Genomic DNA, 16,319 nt, shown 5'->3' on the forward strand with positions numbered 1-16,319 from the left:
ATTACTGCTTTTGGTTCTCTATGCCTTAAATATTGAGTCTGTTCTGATATGGCTATGGTCTGAAGATGCAGATGCAGCAAGGACTGTCACTCTCATGTGGGTGGGCCTTCACAGTCACGGTCGACGCTGCAAATGATGATCCCTAATGAAACTACGAAGGGCACGATCCATAGTCTACGTATACTGAAGGATGCCTACTACTACATGGTCTGAAGAAGTGGGTCTGTCCCACAAAAGCTCATGTAATAAATTATTTTGTTAGTCTTTAAAGTGCAACTTGGCTGCTTTTTTGTTTTGATAGTATATAGACTAGCACGGCTCCCTCTCTGTTACTAGGCCACCAGGTGACACCTCTGGACTTCAGACAAAAGAGGAGGTGGAGCCTGAGGGGTTTGAATTGGAACTGGAAGTTGGAAAGCAGTTAGTCTGGGCTGGGACAGAGAGACACAAAGTGGGGGGCAAGGTCCTGGCTCCGGGGGCCCCTCGGGGCCTCCTCTCCCCAGTGTGGATTGGAGTGACTGTCCCTGATTGATGTACTGACTCTTCTGAAAGACACTGTGCCCTGTCGGCTAATAAACCTGCTGTTCTCCTGCTGAGTGAGAGTCACTCCTGCCTGCAGACAGGGTTCAGAGCTTGGGATCCCCTGGACCCCATAGCAGTCCCATAAAATTTGTTTACAGCCATCAGTCCTGGCTCTCTGTGTTGTTGTTTAACTGAAATTTACTCCTAAATATCTTCTAAGAGCCCAGCAATCAGTGAAAGTGTTGGTAATGCTGCTGGACAATATTGAGCTTCCCCTGGTGCAGTAGATTTTCTGGCTTGACGCTGAGGATGCTGGATTAGAGGTTTATCCTATATTATCCCCATTTTACAGGTGTTTACAAAGATTCAGAAAGAGGTTAAAGTAATACTGCCTTTTTAGAAATTATTTTTACTTGCTAGTGATACAAGTCATACCTAAGATGTCTGATAACTGAAAGATTAGAGAAAAGTAATTCTCCCTAATTTTTGTTATTAGTCATCTTAGGTATTACTTGACACCAGCAAGTAAAAATAATTTTCTCCTTATTGTCAATTTCTCTGTATGGTGAGTCTACTGCAAAGCAATACAAGGAATAAATAATTAAAGGATGTGTGATTATACAGTATAACAGTATTGGAAAGGGAATGTCAAGGTTTGTATAGTACTGATCCTGAAACTACTTCTACCACAGTTTTAAAATGTATTAGATTTCAAGTTAATGTTGACTTTTTGAGAATTTACGATAAGACTGTATGTAAAGCTATGGCTTCTGAATGTTGGTCCTATTTTTAAGGAGTCTGTCTTCATAGTCTTTCTCATAGACTGCTTCAAATGCACGATAAAGCCCTGATACTTTGCCTCTCTTCCCTCCTACTTTCTCCAGTAGTATAGTCATTATGCAGGTAATTCTGCCATTGACACCAAAGTGCTTTCTTTTAAGTATTGCTCATACCATCCTTTTGGAAGAATTTGCTGTATTAATAATACAACATATTTTGGTACAGAATCTCATTGGATGCCCAGCAAAGGGGAAACATATACACAAGTCTTTTTTTTTTTTTTTCTTTTTTCTTTACAGGTCACCTTTAACAGACTTAATTAAAACAAAAACAAAAAAAAAACCACCACCCTAATCCTGTGGCTTTTATGTCTTCTGCATTGTGATTCATGTTTCTCCACATCTATCATTATATCTGTACTCATTTTGTGTTGAACTTTGATGTAATGCATATTTTGTTCATCCTTTGATTTTTTTCTTGATCTGTTGCAAGACAGTGCAAAGCACTTGCTGAATTCTCACTATTCTGAATAGACTGTTCTGGTTTTGAAACCATTCGTAGCCGTCAACGAGCCAGACTGAATTCCTCGTTTGCCACCTTCATATTTTCTTCTCATTTTTTCCCCTCTCTAATAGCTTTTCTGTACAGTGTCTGACTAGCCAACAGCAACATATAATTAGAACCAGTCCAGTCACTCTACTAGATTTTTTTATTAACATGACACCAGTCTGTTCCTTCAAAACCATTAAAGGTGCTTTAAAAAGTGCTTTTGTTTGAAATGCAAGGCTATTTACGCATACCCTTCACTACAAAGGGCAGTGTTCACGGTTGTGCTTTTGCCAGCATCTCTTCACATCTGTGTAGCTGGGGACAAGCAGAAATGCAATTTTACATCTTCTGACTTATGAATTGTCGATATATCCACTTGTTAAATGCTATATGAAGGGTATTTATAACTTATATTGGTCAGTTACTGTATGTGCAGCTAGCAGCTGTCAGTGTCTTGTTAACTTCTTGCTGTTGAGGCAACCTAGGGACACCAGTATCAAACTTAAGCCTATACTTTAACATAAAAATCCATCTCTCTTGTGTTTTGAATCTCATGTGCCTTTTCTCTTAACAAAAAAAGCCCCTACCTTTTCCCTCTAATTCAAATTTGGCTTCACGGTGAATTTTAAAACTAACTTACGTCTTTCTCCTGAAATTGACAACAGGGTGAATGCATAAAATAAGCTCCAATGTGGGAAATACAGAATTGTGTAAAATCCATCTCTTGTCATGGATCTTCTGTTTAGTAAAAATTCATCCAGAAAAGGGCAAATAAACTTTTTCCAGCAAACTACCTGAAATGGAAAGATTAACATGCACGAGGTAATGGCTAATTTAGTTTACTTGCTAGTTGCTGGCTTCACTTCAGCTTCAGATAACCTTTCTGTCTTTCAAGATTGCCCCAGGTGTCCAGCAATGAAGGAGTTGTTGGTTGTCAGTGAATACTGTGTGTTACATTCTAGTGTGAACCAAGGCACATGTTTTTATATGATTTTGTACAGCATGTGGACTTCTTTGCAAGTCAGAGGAAAATAATTCTTCTTAATCCATTAAATTATCTCACTACAAAAACAAAAATTTATTCTTTCATCAGAATGTTGGATTTATCTTTAGTTTAAAAAGAGGTTTCAGGGTGGGACTAGGTTATAAAATAAGACAGGCAAAAATTTACGGTCCTATTTAAACTCTGGTCATGTACAGCTCACTGACCTTATAATGGATGATTACCCAACTTCAGAGACCATTCCATTAAATGAAGTGGTGACATTTTACACACAATTAAACCAACCAGACCAGTTTTGGAATGTTGGGGGTATGGTCAGGGCTGGGGGGGAGGGTTTTCTTTGAAAGAATACCAGTGTACACTGTAGAATATCCTAAAAGAAAACAGACACTTTTTTTAGGCAGAGCAAGAGTCCTTGTCACTATCCTGTAAAGAAGGGTAAGTAACATACTTGTTAAATGATTAAGTACTTGAAACATATCAGTTTATGGCAATGTGTCTAAATTAGATGTTTAACTAAAATAATTCTTAAGACACAGGTTCGCAATCTTCATTGTACTGCAACCCTCTTCTGACAACAGAAATTAAAACATGAACCCGAGACAAGGGACTGAAGCATGAGCCAACCCAAACCCCTCCACCTCTGGCAGGGGGACAGATTCCAAGTGCTTCAGCCCCAGACAAGGGCCCTGCTACCGGAGTCCTGAAACATAGGGCTGAAGCCCTAGAGCTTTTGCTTCAGCCCCATATAGTGGGGTTCAGGTTTCAGCCCTGGCCCCCAGTAAGTTTGTCAGCCCTGCAGACCCCATTAAAATGGGTTTCCAAATCACTGGTTTAAAATAAGAATGTTTACAAATTTTGAACTTCTGGCAGAAATACTAAATTTCAGATGCATTTGAGTTCCTGTATGCTCAGAAATTAAATTTCTGCATTTATATATGTGTCATAGTGCTGTTTTACTCTCATGTTTCTTATAATCCATACAAACCCCTGTCTTGCTTTGATCCCTTTTGTCTCATCCCATCTGTGATTTTGTTGGCTTTTTTATTATGTCCAAGGTACTTGGACCCAACTCCCAGAAATATGTGCCAAGTCCCACCCTTTATTCACAAGTCTTTGAAATAACTACATGTCACTCTTCTGTGTATTGTACCTGTTTGTGTAGTTACACCTTAAGCTCTTTGGAGCCATGTATGAATTCCACACAGTTTACTTAGGGTATGTCTACACTACAGCAGAAACTCGATTTTAAGGCACTTCACTTGATTTTACAATGTGACTGTCTTCACTGCAAATACCATTAGATCGATTTTAAGGGACGCTAAGTTTGATTTTTTTTTTTCTTGCCCCAACCCTCCAATGTGGCATAATGCCAAGTTTGAATTTAAAAGGTTGAATTAATACTAGTGTGGAAACTGTTTTTCTAAATCGATTTTTTTTTTTTACTGGCCTCCAGAGGTATACCACAGTGCCCCACAGGTGTCCATTCTGGCCACTTTCACCTCCACTGCTCTCCAGGTGCACAGGAACTGGATAACAGGAAGTCTGGGGACTGGAATTCATTTTCTTCCTGACCACCATAGATATCGAACCTCAGGAGCACACCTCAGGTGCCATCCTTGCATCTAGCTACCACATCTAGCGATCACGACTATAGGGGTCTTCTGGTATGAATTCTTGGGGTCGCAAAAGAGCTCCAGCGTGGATCCCTAATGAGATTCTGGATCTCATTTCTGTGTGTGGTGAAGAATCAATGCTGAGCTGTGAATGAGCAAACAAAATGCAGACATTTATGGGAAGATTTCACGGGGCATGATTGAGAAAGGAAATGCCCAGGACACTCAGCAGTCCCAGGTCAAAATAAAAGAGCTCAGGCAGAATTATCAAAGTGAGAGAAGCAAATGAGTGATCTGTATCCTCTCCCAAGGCATGTTTCTACTACAAGCAGCTCCATGCCATTCTTGGTAGGGACCCAACCATCCTCCCTGAGGCTATCAGGGACTCTTCAGGAGGACATCCTCAGGACTACAGTGACAGCTGAGAGGGTGAGCAGGAGGCAGAGGCCGATGCAGAGGAGGGAGTGACAGTCAGTAGGCACCCAAAAAAGCTGATCCTGACAGGGATCTTCATCACCCTAGAACAATCCCTTTAACACCTGATGCTTCGGGGTCCAGAAACACTGGATAGGGCTCTTCCGGTGAGTACATTTTTAGAGTGCTGTAGGTGGGTTGTGCTTGGGTTGAGGTATAGGTTTACTTCTGCTGAGCATATTTTTTAAACTATTACAAGTAGGTTGTAGATCAGGCATGGTGAATCTGTGCCCCTTAGAACAGCTTGTTTAATATTTCCGCAGGTGGAGTACTTATCCTTTTTGGAGAGCTCCATAAAGGTCTCAGCTAGGTATTCTTGAATTTTTTGCACAAGGTTTTTGGGGAGGTGTGATTTATTGCAGCTTCCACAATAGCACACCTTGCCATGCCAGGCAACTAGTATGTAATCTGGCATCATGGCACCACACAGCATTCTGGCAAATTTTTCAGCCCTGTGCTCACACAGCATAAGCCTATTTTCTTTTTCACTTTCTTATTCTTAGGAGGCTAGTGTCTCTTTTTGCAGCCTAGAAGAAGCATGGGAAGTTTCATTAGGGTTTGTCCCCTTAACATTATCGCATTGCTCCCTGGCCATTTGAATTTCCCAGGACTGCCCTGCCACATCATGTGAGTGGCAGGCTCTCCAGTTCCCCTCCCATGTGGCTGGCAGGTCCTTTTCGTCTCCGACCATGCTGCTGGCCTTTCCCCTGCACAAGATTTGTGAGGAGCCACCAAGAAAGTGTTTGGTCCCCCTCACCCCCGAGCTTTACAGTTTACAGGGCTTTGTTTCAAACCCCTGTCCCATCCCTACATCCTTAAGTCAACAACATCTTACCAGGTCTGCAGTGAAATGATCTGGACAACTATTAGCTTCTGTTCTGCAGATGTTGATTTATTGTCATCTTTTAAGAAGCCAAAAGTGGCCTTGGAAAACAAAAGTTACCCTGATAGTGAAACAGAAACCCTCTAAGCGTTTCTATGGGTAAAAACGCTTTGTGTCAAATGAAAAATTGTATCTAAATTATGACCATCACTGTCTTCAACAGGCAGTGTGAGTGGGGGGACAAGGTTTCTGTGATGAGTCACGAGAAAAGATCTAAACAGGACCTTATCCTACAGCAGCTTGAAAAGACAGAATGGGAATGAACCAAAGCTACCACTGACAGAAGATGGACCCAGCAGTGGTGACAAAGCATGCTCCAGTGCAGGACTGAGAACTCTGCGGAGCTCCTGACAGCTGTTGGGGAGCAAACTGACATTCTGCGTTCCATGCTGGAGCTGCAGAGGGACAACCACTGCAGGACTCATAATGTGGCCTCTACACCCTGTTGCGTGACCTCCCCTTGATATGGCTTGACACACCCCCTTTGTTGGGGTCCCTGAATGCATGGGGTTGGGGGAGGCCAAAGACAGTCTCGCGTTCTAGCCATAGGACTTCTCTATGCTGCAAAAGTCTCAAATACCACCATACATGATGCCAGGATTCCCTTGTATTTCCTACTCCTTAACCCTCCCCCCTCTAAATAAAAAGAATCTTTTTGTGAAAACCACAGTGTTGTTTATTGGTTCACATTGGGTGGGATGCAGTTGGAGGTGCTTTCATAAAGGTCAAGCACACGCAGTTATGTCAGTGTGGAGGTGGTATCACAATAGTTAAATGCCGCAGATTCATGTGTCTGTCTGCTCATTCATAAAGCTGTTTTTCAAAGGCTCCCTGATTTTTGTTGCTTCTGCCTGCAGACTGCTGATTGCTCTTGTGTCCAGCTTTTCATGAATACTGCCCAGGGCATCTGCCTCTGCCACCCAGGCTGGCGTGACATTTTCCCCCTTTGATTCACAAATGTTACAGAGAATACAGCACACTGAAACCACATCGAGGATGTTGGTTTCACAAAGGTCCAAACACATCAAAAGGCACCTGCATCTGGCTTTTAAATGGCCGAAGTCACATTCTGCACTTGCTCAGACTTTAATTGAAGTTCTCCTTGCTGCAGTCTAGGGTGCCTGTGTATGGCTTCCTGAGCCAAGGGAGCAGAGGGTAAGCAGGGTCGGCCTGTGTAACTATAGTCATCTCCACTTCACCAATGTTGATTTTCTGGTTTGGGAAGAAAATCCCATCCTGGAGCTTTCTGTGCAGACCTGAATTTCTAAAGATGCACGGGTCATGCGCCTTTCCCTACTATCCCACGCAGATGTTGGTGAAAGAACCTTTGTGATCCACCATGTTTGCAACACCATGGAGAGGTATCCCTTGTGGTTTGTGTACTCTGAGGCCAGGTGGTCCAGGGCCAGGATGGGGATGTGTGTTTCATCTATTGCCCCATCACAGTTAGGAGAGCCCATAGCAGCAAAGCCATCCACTACGTGCTGCATGTTTCCCAGAGTCAGTCTTCTGCGTCAGATGGGCACAGATTGCATTGGCTACCTGAATCACTGTGGCCCTCACTGTAGATCTGTCCACCCCAAATTGATTTCCCACTGACTGGTAGCTGTCGGGTGTTGCAAACTTCCGCAGAGCAATTGCCACAGGTTTGTGAATGGTCAAAGCAGGTCTCATTCTGGTATTGGTGGACTTCAGGGCAGGGGACAGCAAATCAGAGTTCCACGAAAGTGGTCTTGTGCATTCGGACGTTCTGCAGCCACTGCTGGCTGTTCCAGACCATGAAAATTAATGTGGTCCCACAAGTGTGTTCTGGTTTCACATCTCCAGAATCAGCACTCTGCTGCAAGCAATGCCTCTAGGGCAGCCAGTAGCTCTGCATTTCTGTTCTCCAGTTCTTCAGTATCATCATCCGAGTTATCCTCATCCATCTCATCCTCCCCCGGCTTTGTCTAATAAAATACTGCATGCCGCTTTGGGAAGTGGCCATAACATACTATGGAATGGCTATAAACTGTTCAGAATCCATGCTAGCGCCGTGAGCTGGGGCAGGCTTTGGAAAAATGGCACAAAATTCCTTGGTCCATCCATTTGTTTTCCAATGGGAGGTACTTTGCACTCTGTGATTATGACATCAGACACCCACAAGCACTTGCTGCCCATTTTTTCCCATAAGCTACTGGCACAAAGCTCAGAATGCAACAGGCACTGTGGGATAGGTACCCACAATGCATTGCTGATGCAGTCAAACTTTGGTAAACAATGGAGACGCGCTATGTCGACTTTTTGGACATTTGTGGACCCTCATCTTCGACTTTATAAAATCTAGCAGTAAAAAGTCAATGTCAATAAATTTGACTTTATTTCATAGTGTAGACATAGCCTTAGTGTATCAGCCTCATAAAAGTTTTTGGTGTTCTATAAATTAGCCCCGTACAGCAGGGTGGGCAAACTGCAGTCTACAGGCCACATTGGTCCCTCAGGGCTTTTTATTTAGGTCCTTATGATTATCAGTCCAGTGGTGCAGTAGGGCTAACATAGGCTACCCACTGCCCTAGCTCTGTGCTACTCCTGGAAGGTGTCAGCATGACTTTGCAGCCCCTGAAGGCAAGGGTAGAGGGCTCCACAAGCTGTCTTCACTGGCAAGCACTGTATTGCTGCTCCCATTGGTCAGGAATGGGGAACTGCAACCTATGTTTCCTCTAGAAAAGTCAAAATGAAAAAACAGAAAAAAAATTTTTGTCGTTCAGCAGCTTATAAATATCAAATGTTTGAGTACAGAAATAGTTTTCCTTCATATCATTCATATGTAAAATATTTCTTGGCTAAAATGCAGTTCTGTCATGTCTAAATTTTTTTTGCACTGGTAATTAAATGGGTACTCTAAAGGTAGAGGATTCAAGATGGGAAGAGAGACTTTTTGGTTTAAGATTGTGGTGTTAAATGGTAAACCCTTTTAGAGCTGCTTCTGAACATATAGATTGTAGTTCGTTTTCTCAGTACTTTGACATCTAGTTTTTATGGTTTTATAGGTGTTAGTGCAGTCAGGACAGCTTTTTAAAAGAAAAATATGTAATTTCCTTATGTGTTAAAATTTCTGAGTAGTTTTTTCAAGTGTTTTGTCAAACTCACCATGATTAGTGAATATAACATTTTTCTGGGTTTATATTTTGCTTTTTTCCATTTTGATGTTTAAATGCTGCATTTTGAAATATATTTCTTTATCTCTAGTAATATGATGTGGTTTTTTTTTCTCAATAGTTGAAAGAGATAGATGCCGGGAAGATTATCCGGGCAATGTTATCTTATGTATGGCCCAAAGACAGACCAGACCTACGAGCCAGAGTTGCCATCTCTTTGGGATTTTTGGCAGGTGCAAAGGTAAGAAAAGCTCAATTGTGACGACTATAATGGCCCCTGCAACCAGGGAGCATTGTTCTGCTATTACTTTTGCAAGTAGGCCTATGGCAATTTACCATTTGTTGTACAACACATAGGTGTACTGGTTCTCAGTGTTGAGGTGCTCCTATTATGCAGATAAAACAACTATGGTTATAGAGTTGGGAGGAACTAATTAAGATCAATCATATAATTTGAATCAATTGCACAATTTACTCACCATTTAATCAGTTAAATTATGATAGAAGGGTCTTAAGTGTGGGAACGGGAGATGAGTAAAAGAATCAGACACAGTGAAAGGTGTAGAAGGAGCACAGGGAGAGGAAGAAAGGAGGGTGAGCCAGCAACAGAGAAACTCATGGGCCATGTCTACACTAGGGGAAAACTTCGAAATGGCCATGCTAATGGCCAAATCGAAGAATACTAATGAGGCGCTGAAATGAATGTTGGCATGCTGCCGGCCACAGCACTTCGGAAGTGCCGTGTTTCAGTCACAAGTGGCATGAAGGTCCTTTTCGAAAGGACCCTGCAAATGTCAAAATCAGGTGATAGGAATGGGGCATTTCGACGTTTGCAGGGGCATTTCAAAAAGAGTAGGAATTTCCTCTGAATCCTTGCAGGTTTTGCTCTGTGATAACGATGTGAAAATGCAAATGGAAGGAGGATGGCAGTAGTGCATTCATGTGCTACAAATGGAGAGCACTGCAGACATAGTGCAGTGTCTGGTAGGTGGCATTTTTTACCCACCGCCATTAGAAAGTTGTTGGCTTAGCCTCGCCAGGAAGCTGAGAGAAGTAATGGCATCCTGGTGACCCAAGTCAGCTCCTCCTAAACTGGAAGGAAGGCAACATGCAGACCCAGTTTTTTCCTGTTGTTTAGCTGTGGGTGTCTGCAGAGTAGGAAGATTGACATGTGGGAAGGATAAGACGTTGCTCCAGCCCCAGAAGGCTGATGCTGCTGAATTTGTTTCGCTTTGTATTATTAGACAAAAAATATTGCTGTCTTCGTGCTGATTACAGTACTGGCCCTTACTTAAAAATAAATAAAAGTTAAAGAAGAAACATTCAGTTCCATTCCAAGGCAAAGATAATGATTTCACCTTTGTTTTACTTCTGGTTTTGAGAGACTAATTTGTGTGCTTATCAGTGAATGTGTTTATCCCCTTTTAGAATCTTTGTGTGAAGCATTTGCACTATAAATGTGTACAGATTGTTGGAGGGTACAACGCTCAGTTGGCAGTGATTTTGTAGGAATAAGGCAGAAGAACACATGCTTAATTCTCTGCATATACACATTCTCTTTCCATAGAAAAATATAAATCTCCTTTGATTTGTAAGTGTTGGGGAGCAAATTCTAATCTTTTAATTGAAACAAGGAGCTCTAACTGGCTACCTAATGACGGGGCAATTATTTACCACACATAAGGCTAAAACTAGGCTACAGCTGAGATAAACTTAATTCTAGCAAATGAGAGTACAGAAAGAAAAGGTTTTGCTGTGCAGAAAGTCTGTTTCAGGGCTTGTCTACATTAAATATTGACTGGAATAAGCTATTCTGCAATAGTTGTTCCAGAATAAGAGTGTTCAATGAGGGGAATAATTCCAATCAGTTTCCCTATTGAGAGGAGCTCTTACTGAGAAATGAGTTCAGTGCTATAACTGGCTGAACCAAGTATTGTCTTATCAGCATTCAACAACCTGAAAGGAGGGGTGGAAGAAACAAACTGCAGGCCTAGAGGTGATAAAAGAATGTTTGCCTCCCCACTTCAATTCAATTAAATAATATCTTGACCTGCAGCTCTTTGTCTCACTGGTGATCTTTCTCTGAAATGATAGCTTGATCCTTTCTACAGTAGGTGTTCTGCTTTGCAATTGTTGTGCAGGAAGTTGCTAACATCCCCTCTAACAGTGTGTAAAATATGGCATAAACGTATCGTTGAGAATCCTCCACCCCTGTTTTTGACGTCAGTACATAACATGCAACAATATTTGAAACTGTGCTTTGAACTTTGGTAAATTGTGTTCACAACTCATTCCAAATACCGATACCAGTAGCAGATGGCATGATATGCTGCAGGCTGAACAAGAGAGAAGCCCACATACTGGTATCTATCTGGCATACATGTTGTTTTTGTTGTTGTTTAGGGGGTTATTCTGGTGAAGCCTCCCCCTTACACATCTGTCATGAAGGCTCTGCCTACATCTGAGGAAAGCAGGTTGTAACTCCTTTTAAAATCTCTTCATAATCGTGCTTGAAATTCCAATCAGAGGTCAGCTGTTTGAAGGTAATCTGAAGTATTCCCAGCTCCAAGGCATAGATTTTAAGTTTAGAAGGGATCATCATGGTTATAGTCTAACCACCTGCAACTTGTAAAGCTCAGTATGATAGTGGTAAGTCTGATTTTCCCCCATGTGGCGGCACTGTATACTGCTTCTAGAAATGGCTTTTCAATATGAGATGTTGCAAATAGCTTCTTGTATGCAGTGAGATGAAGTGATGCCCAGTATGCCTCAACATTATAACTAGTTGAGTGTTATGCACCCTTCTTGTTAAATCCATGTATGCAACCTAACACAGTCTCCAAACAGCACTATGCACTCTTTACTAACATACCTCAACTATAGCTAGATCTCATGTGGGAAGAATGGGTGACAATTAACTTCCCAAAGAAATCCTCTTTGGTGAACTGTCATGTGGGTTGAGAACAAGAGGAAGACCAAAGCTAAGATTCAAGGATACAGGCAAAAATGCCATGAAAAAATTCGGTCATGCTCCAAAATCCTGGGAATCTCGATCATCAGATCGAAATACCTGGTGTTGATTGCTACAACAGGGCACATCATCCTTTTGATAGTATATGTGCAAGGCATGCAAAAGAGCTTGGTCTTAGAAGGAAAAGCTCTCAGAATCAAGAATTTGGAAGTAGACTGACGTGGTTATTGCAGTTGACCGTGCAGATCCAATATCAGACAGATAAGCCATGAAAGAAGCTGTAGACTCAAACACTGCCCATAGATCCTCACCACCACTGCTAACCACTCTCTGAGATGAAAAGGGGCCGTGTGTGTGTGTGTGTGTGTGTGTAAAATAAATATTAACATAGGCTCCCTTTTCCACAAGCATTCGACTAGCCTGGGCTCCCTTTTCCATAAGTATTCCACAAATATTGTCTTTCTTGCAATCCGAGATCAAATGAAGCATGCAGTGGCAGTAACAAGTAACCACCACCTCTCAGAATGAGTGGCTTCTGAGTAGAAAGAAAAATCTTAACAAACGTTTCCAAGGCTGTTCTTTCATTGTGGCACAAAGCATTATCCTGTCCACATTCTCAGCCACAGAAGTCCAATGGCTGGTTTTTGAGTATGGAGTCATCGGCTGAGAGTTGTGTTTTATTTCATGAAGATTCTTGTACTGCTTTTTTGGTCTTTGGTGGAGCTAGTTATCTAGTTTTCTCTAGTTTTCTGGTTCCCAGCTCAGGCTGTCTGATGAGAACAGAAGAGTTATTATGAGTAAGCGAGTTTAAAAGACTCCCTGAACAATTTTTCTCTTGTTCTCAGTACTCTTCCTACTTGCCACTTTCTGTCTGTACCAAAACTATCTCATACATAGATTCTCACTGTGATAGCTCAGATGGTACGGGCTTTCTTAGCTTCTGCCTTTTCCTCCAATACTGTTAAATCCTTCTACCTTTTCCTCTAGTCAATTTGCATGCAACTTATCTGAAACCTCCCTGAACCCTGTATAGAAAAAAAAAAATTGTGGAACCTTTGAATTAGACTGCCTTAGAGCCCTTTGTCCTGTTTGTTCTCGTGACCAGTTATTTGTGTTTGCTAACCTCTGATGAAACAGATTATTGTTCATATTGTTACAAAACTGTATTAGAGTAGGAATGCTGATGTGTCTGATTCCCATTATATTAAGATCTGGTTCAGTTTATCAACTATAAACTGTTTGCTTCCAGAGGGCTTGTATCCTTAAATTGTATATTTTATAAAGGTCAGTTGAGTGGAGTGGGAAAGTGGAGAAGTTTGTGAGTTTTCCCAGTTTTGTTCATTTTGAAATATTCAGGTTCAGTGTAACTGAGCCACAAGACCAAGTAGACAAAGTTGCACTGTGGCTACTGAAGAGCTTATAGTTAAACCTCTCTCTCCTTATCTTAGGACTGGATTGCTTGTCACTGGAAAAATTACTTTGGTTTTGGTTCTTTCTCCACTTTTCTCAGTTTAAAGCCTTATATTAAATGCTACTATAAAAAAGAATTGTTTGTGCAGTTTTTCATGACTGGAGGACTGAAAAAGGGCTGACAAAGATCTGCTCTAAGGCTATGTATTTTTGTCTTTTTTCAGAAGTATTGTTGAATACTCCTTTTGTTATGTTTGAAATTCTGAATCTTTAGAACATATCTAAACGAGTGCCAGAAAGGTGCAACAGGAAGTGAGGGGAGTTCCTTAATAAATTTAGATACGCTGCATACTTTGTCCAAGGTTTTATGTAGTCTGGCATTAAATTCTACACATTTGCTCTCCCAATTCCATCTTCTGTTGGCTTGTGTGTTTTATTTTGACTCCTTTTTCGCTTCCCTTTCCTCCGCCGACTCCTTCGCTCTTCATCTCAGATGCATTAAGTATCTTTAGGAGCCAGATTAAACTCATGGATTTGACAAGAATCTTGTCACCTCTGTCAAATCTACAGTTTTTTGGCCTCTTGCTTGTGGACTCAAAATGCATTATTCATGAGCTGGAGGAATCTTTCACACGATCTGTATTTCTACTGACTGTTAATTTTCTGTGTTTGGGGAAAATTCATATGGCTAAAAGGGCAAGGAATAAGTGCCGCAAGCTGATGGAACTTACAATGCATGATATAACTCTACCTTTTAAATTACCTTCATATAAGGTCCTCATTATAGAGGTATCTCAGCATCTGTTGATGTTACCTGTAATCAGATGGTTTCATTAACCCCTTTCTTCCTTGTATATGAGGCATCTAAAATGAAATTATTTCAGGATTAATTCCCTGTCCCTTGCTCTGGAAAGGGAGAAGTTTCAAAGACCTCAGCTTCAAGTAGCCCATGTTTTTTCCCCTCTTTGCTGTTTTTAAACCTAACTTGCAGCACTGTATCACAGCTACCACTCCTCTCAGATGGGTGGGGAACTGCCAACTTGCAGTCCGGATTCAGACCATGGCTGGCCTGATTCTGGACCCTGAGACTTTGGGCTCTCCTCCCCATCTTCCAGCTAGCATCCCAAAGTGGGGTGAGGAGCCCTGAGCCGCCTCTTGTTGGACAAACGGCAGCTTAGTGCTCCCTGTAGACGGGCTTCCCCTGCCTCACTGATTAGCCAATATTCTGGCCAAGCAGAGCAGCAGGGGGCAGGAGTTGGACAGTGCCTGGCAATGGTGGGAGGCAAAGCTGCCTGGAGAGGGTTTTCTTCTGCCATTGCCATTTCCCTATCCAGGGAAGTGGTGTGGTGGCGGCAATGATCAGAGGTAAGTGCCCCAGCCCACTCCAGCACCCTTCTACCTTTCCAAATCCCACACCTGCTCTTGCATCTCTTCCCATGAGTTAGGCTGGGAATGGTGGGTGAGGAGCCAGCTGAGTACTGGTTCATCTTTTTACAGAAAAAGGCACTACTTAAGATGGAACACTCTTTCAGAATTTATGAGCTAACCAATATAAATGCATCGAGATACACTCATATCTTCTCTTGTCTGGCTTATCTAAATCATGCTGTATTTGGTGGGAGCTTTTCACAGTTAATTTTTAGGCAATTATGTGGTTATTTTCAGAAAGAAGAATAAAACCCCCAACAAAGTATTTTAGAATAATTTTACTCAAGTCTTGTCAAAAACTGACAACTTCAGAGCTCCATTCTTTCTTTCAGAGAACAAGTTACTATTATCCGAAGAACTTAAAAATGGCCATACTGGGTCAGACTAAAGGTCCATCTCGCTCAGTGTCTTCTGACACTGGCCAGTGCCAGGTGCCCCAGAGGGAATGCACTGAACAACCTGGCAATCATCAAGTGATCCATCTCCTATTGCCCATTCCCAGCTCCTGACTGACAGAGGCTAGGGACAATATTGATGCCCATCCTGGCTAATAGTTATTGTTACACCTATCCTCTATGAATTTATCTAACTCTTTTTTTGAACTCCTTTTATAGTCTTGGACTTCACAACATCCTCTGGCAGAGAATTCCACAGATTGACTGTGTGCTGCGTGAAGAAGTACATCCTTTGTTTTAAACCTGCTGTCTATTAATTTCATTTGGTGACCCCTCATTCCTGTGTTGTGGGCAGTAGTTAAATAACTCTTCTGTATTCACTTTTTTCCACACCAGTCATGATTATATAGACCTCTATCATATTCTCTTTTTGCATATTAAGCAACAGCGGATCCCAAAGTGACCCCATTTTGGTCAAAACAGGAGTCAAACAAGGCTGTGTCATTGCCCGATCGTTGTTCTACATCTTCATTTCCATGACCCTTCCCCTCATTGACGGCAAGTTTCTAGATGTCATGAAGATTGTCAATAACTCAAATGGGAAACTTTTTAGTCTCAGGAGACGGAAGGCTAAAAGCAAGACCTCCATGACCTTGATCATGGAGCTCCAATGCATGGGATGACAACATGGTTGTTGCTCTTTCTCACAGAGCTCTTCAGACCATCTTAAGCACCTTCAATAAAGCATACGAGAATCTTGGCCTCACACAATATGAAAAAGACTGAGCTGCTCCACCAGCCCTCACCAGCAGAACAATCTTATGTACCTTCTATTGAAGTCAACGAAGAACTGCTGGAAAACGTGGAGCATTTCCCATACGTTGGAAATCATCTTTCTGCTAAAGTTGACATGGACATGGAAATCCAGCACCATCTGAGCTATGCAAGCTCTGCTTTTGCCCACCTGCAACAAAAAGGGCTTTGAAAACTAGGACATCTATGCCGAGACAAAGCTCTTTGCGTGCCATGTAGTGGTTATTCCAAAGCTACTGTACACATGTGTAACCTGGGTAATATGCAAGCATCATTTGAAGGCACTTGAACAATATCAACGCTGCCTCAGGTGAATCCTAAATATCTATTGTGAGGAT

General features: G+C 41.9%; 1 protein-coding gene across 1 annotated transcript in view; it reads left to right on the plus strand.

The window, feature by feature from the left end:
• The window catches only part of ABCB7 (ATP binding cassette subfamily B member 7), a 95,054-nt gene that overhangs the window by 39,593 nt on the left and 39,142 nt on the right, over nt 1–16,319 (plus strand). The window contains exon 4 of the mRNA XM_075007721.1: nt 9,086–9,205. Coding sequence (XP_074863822.1) covers nt 9,086–9,205 — 120 coding nt within the window. The remainder of the gene's footprint in view (nt 1–9,085; nt 9,206–16,319) is intronic.

Source organism: Carettochelys insculpta, chromosome 13 (assembly GCF_033958435.1).
Source record: "Carettochelys insculpta isolate YL-2023 chromosome 13, ASM3395843v1, whole genome shotgun sequence".
In the NCBI taxonomy this organism is placed as follows: Eukaryota; Metazoa; Chordata; order Testudines; family Carettochelyidae; genus Carettochelys; species Carettochelys insculpta.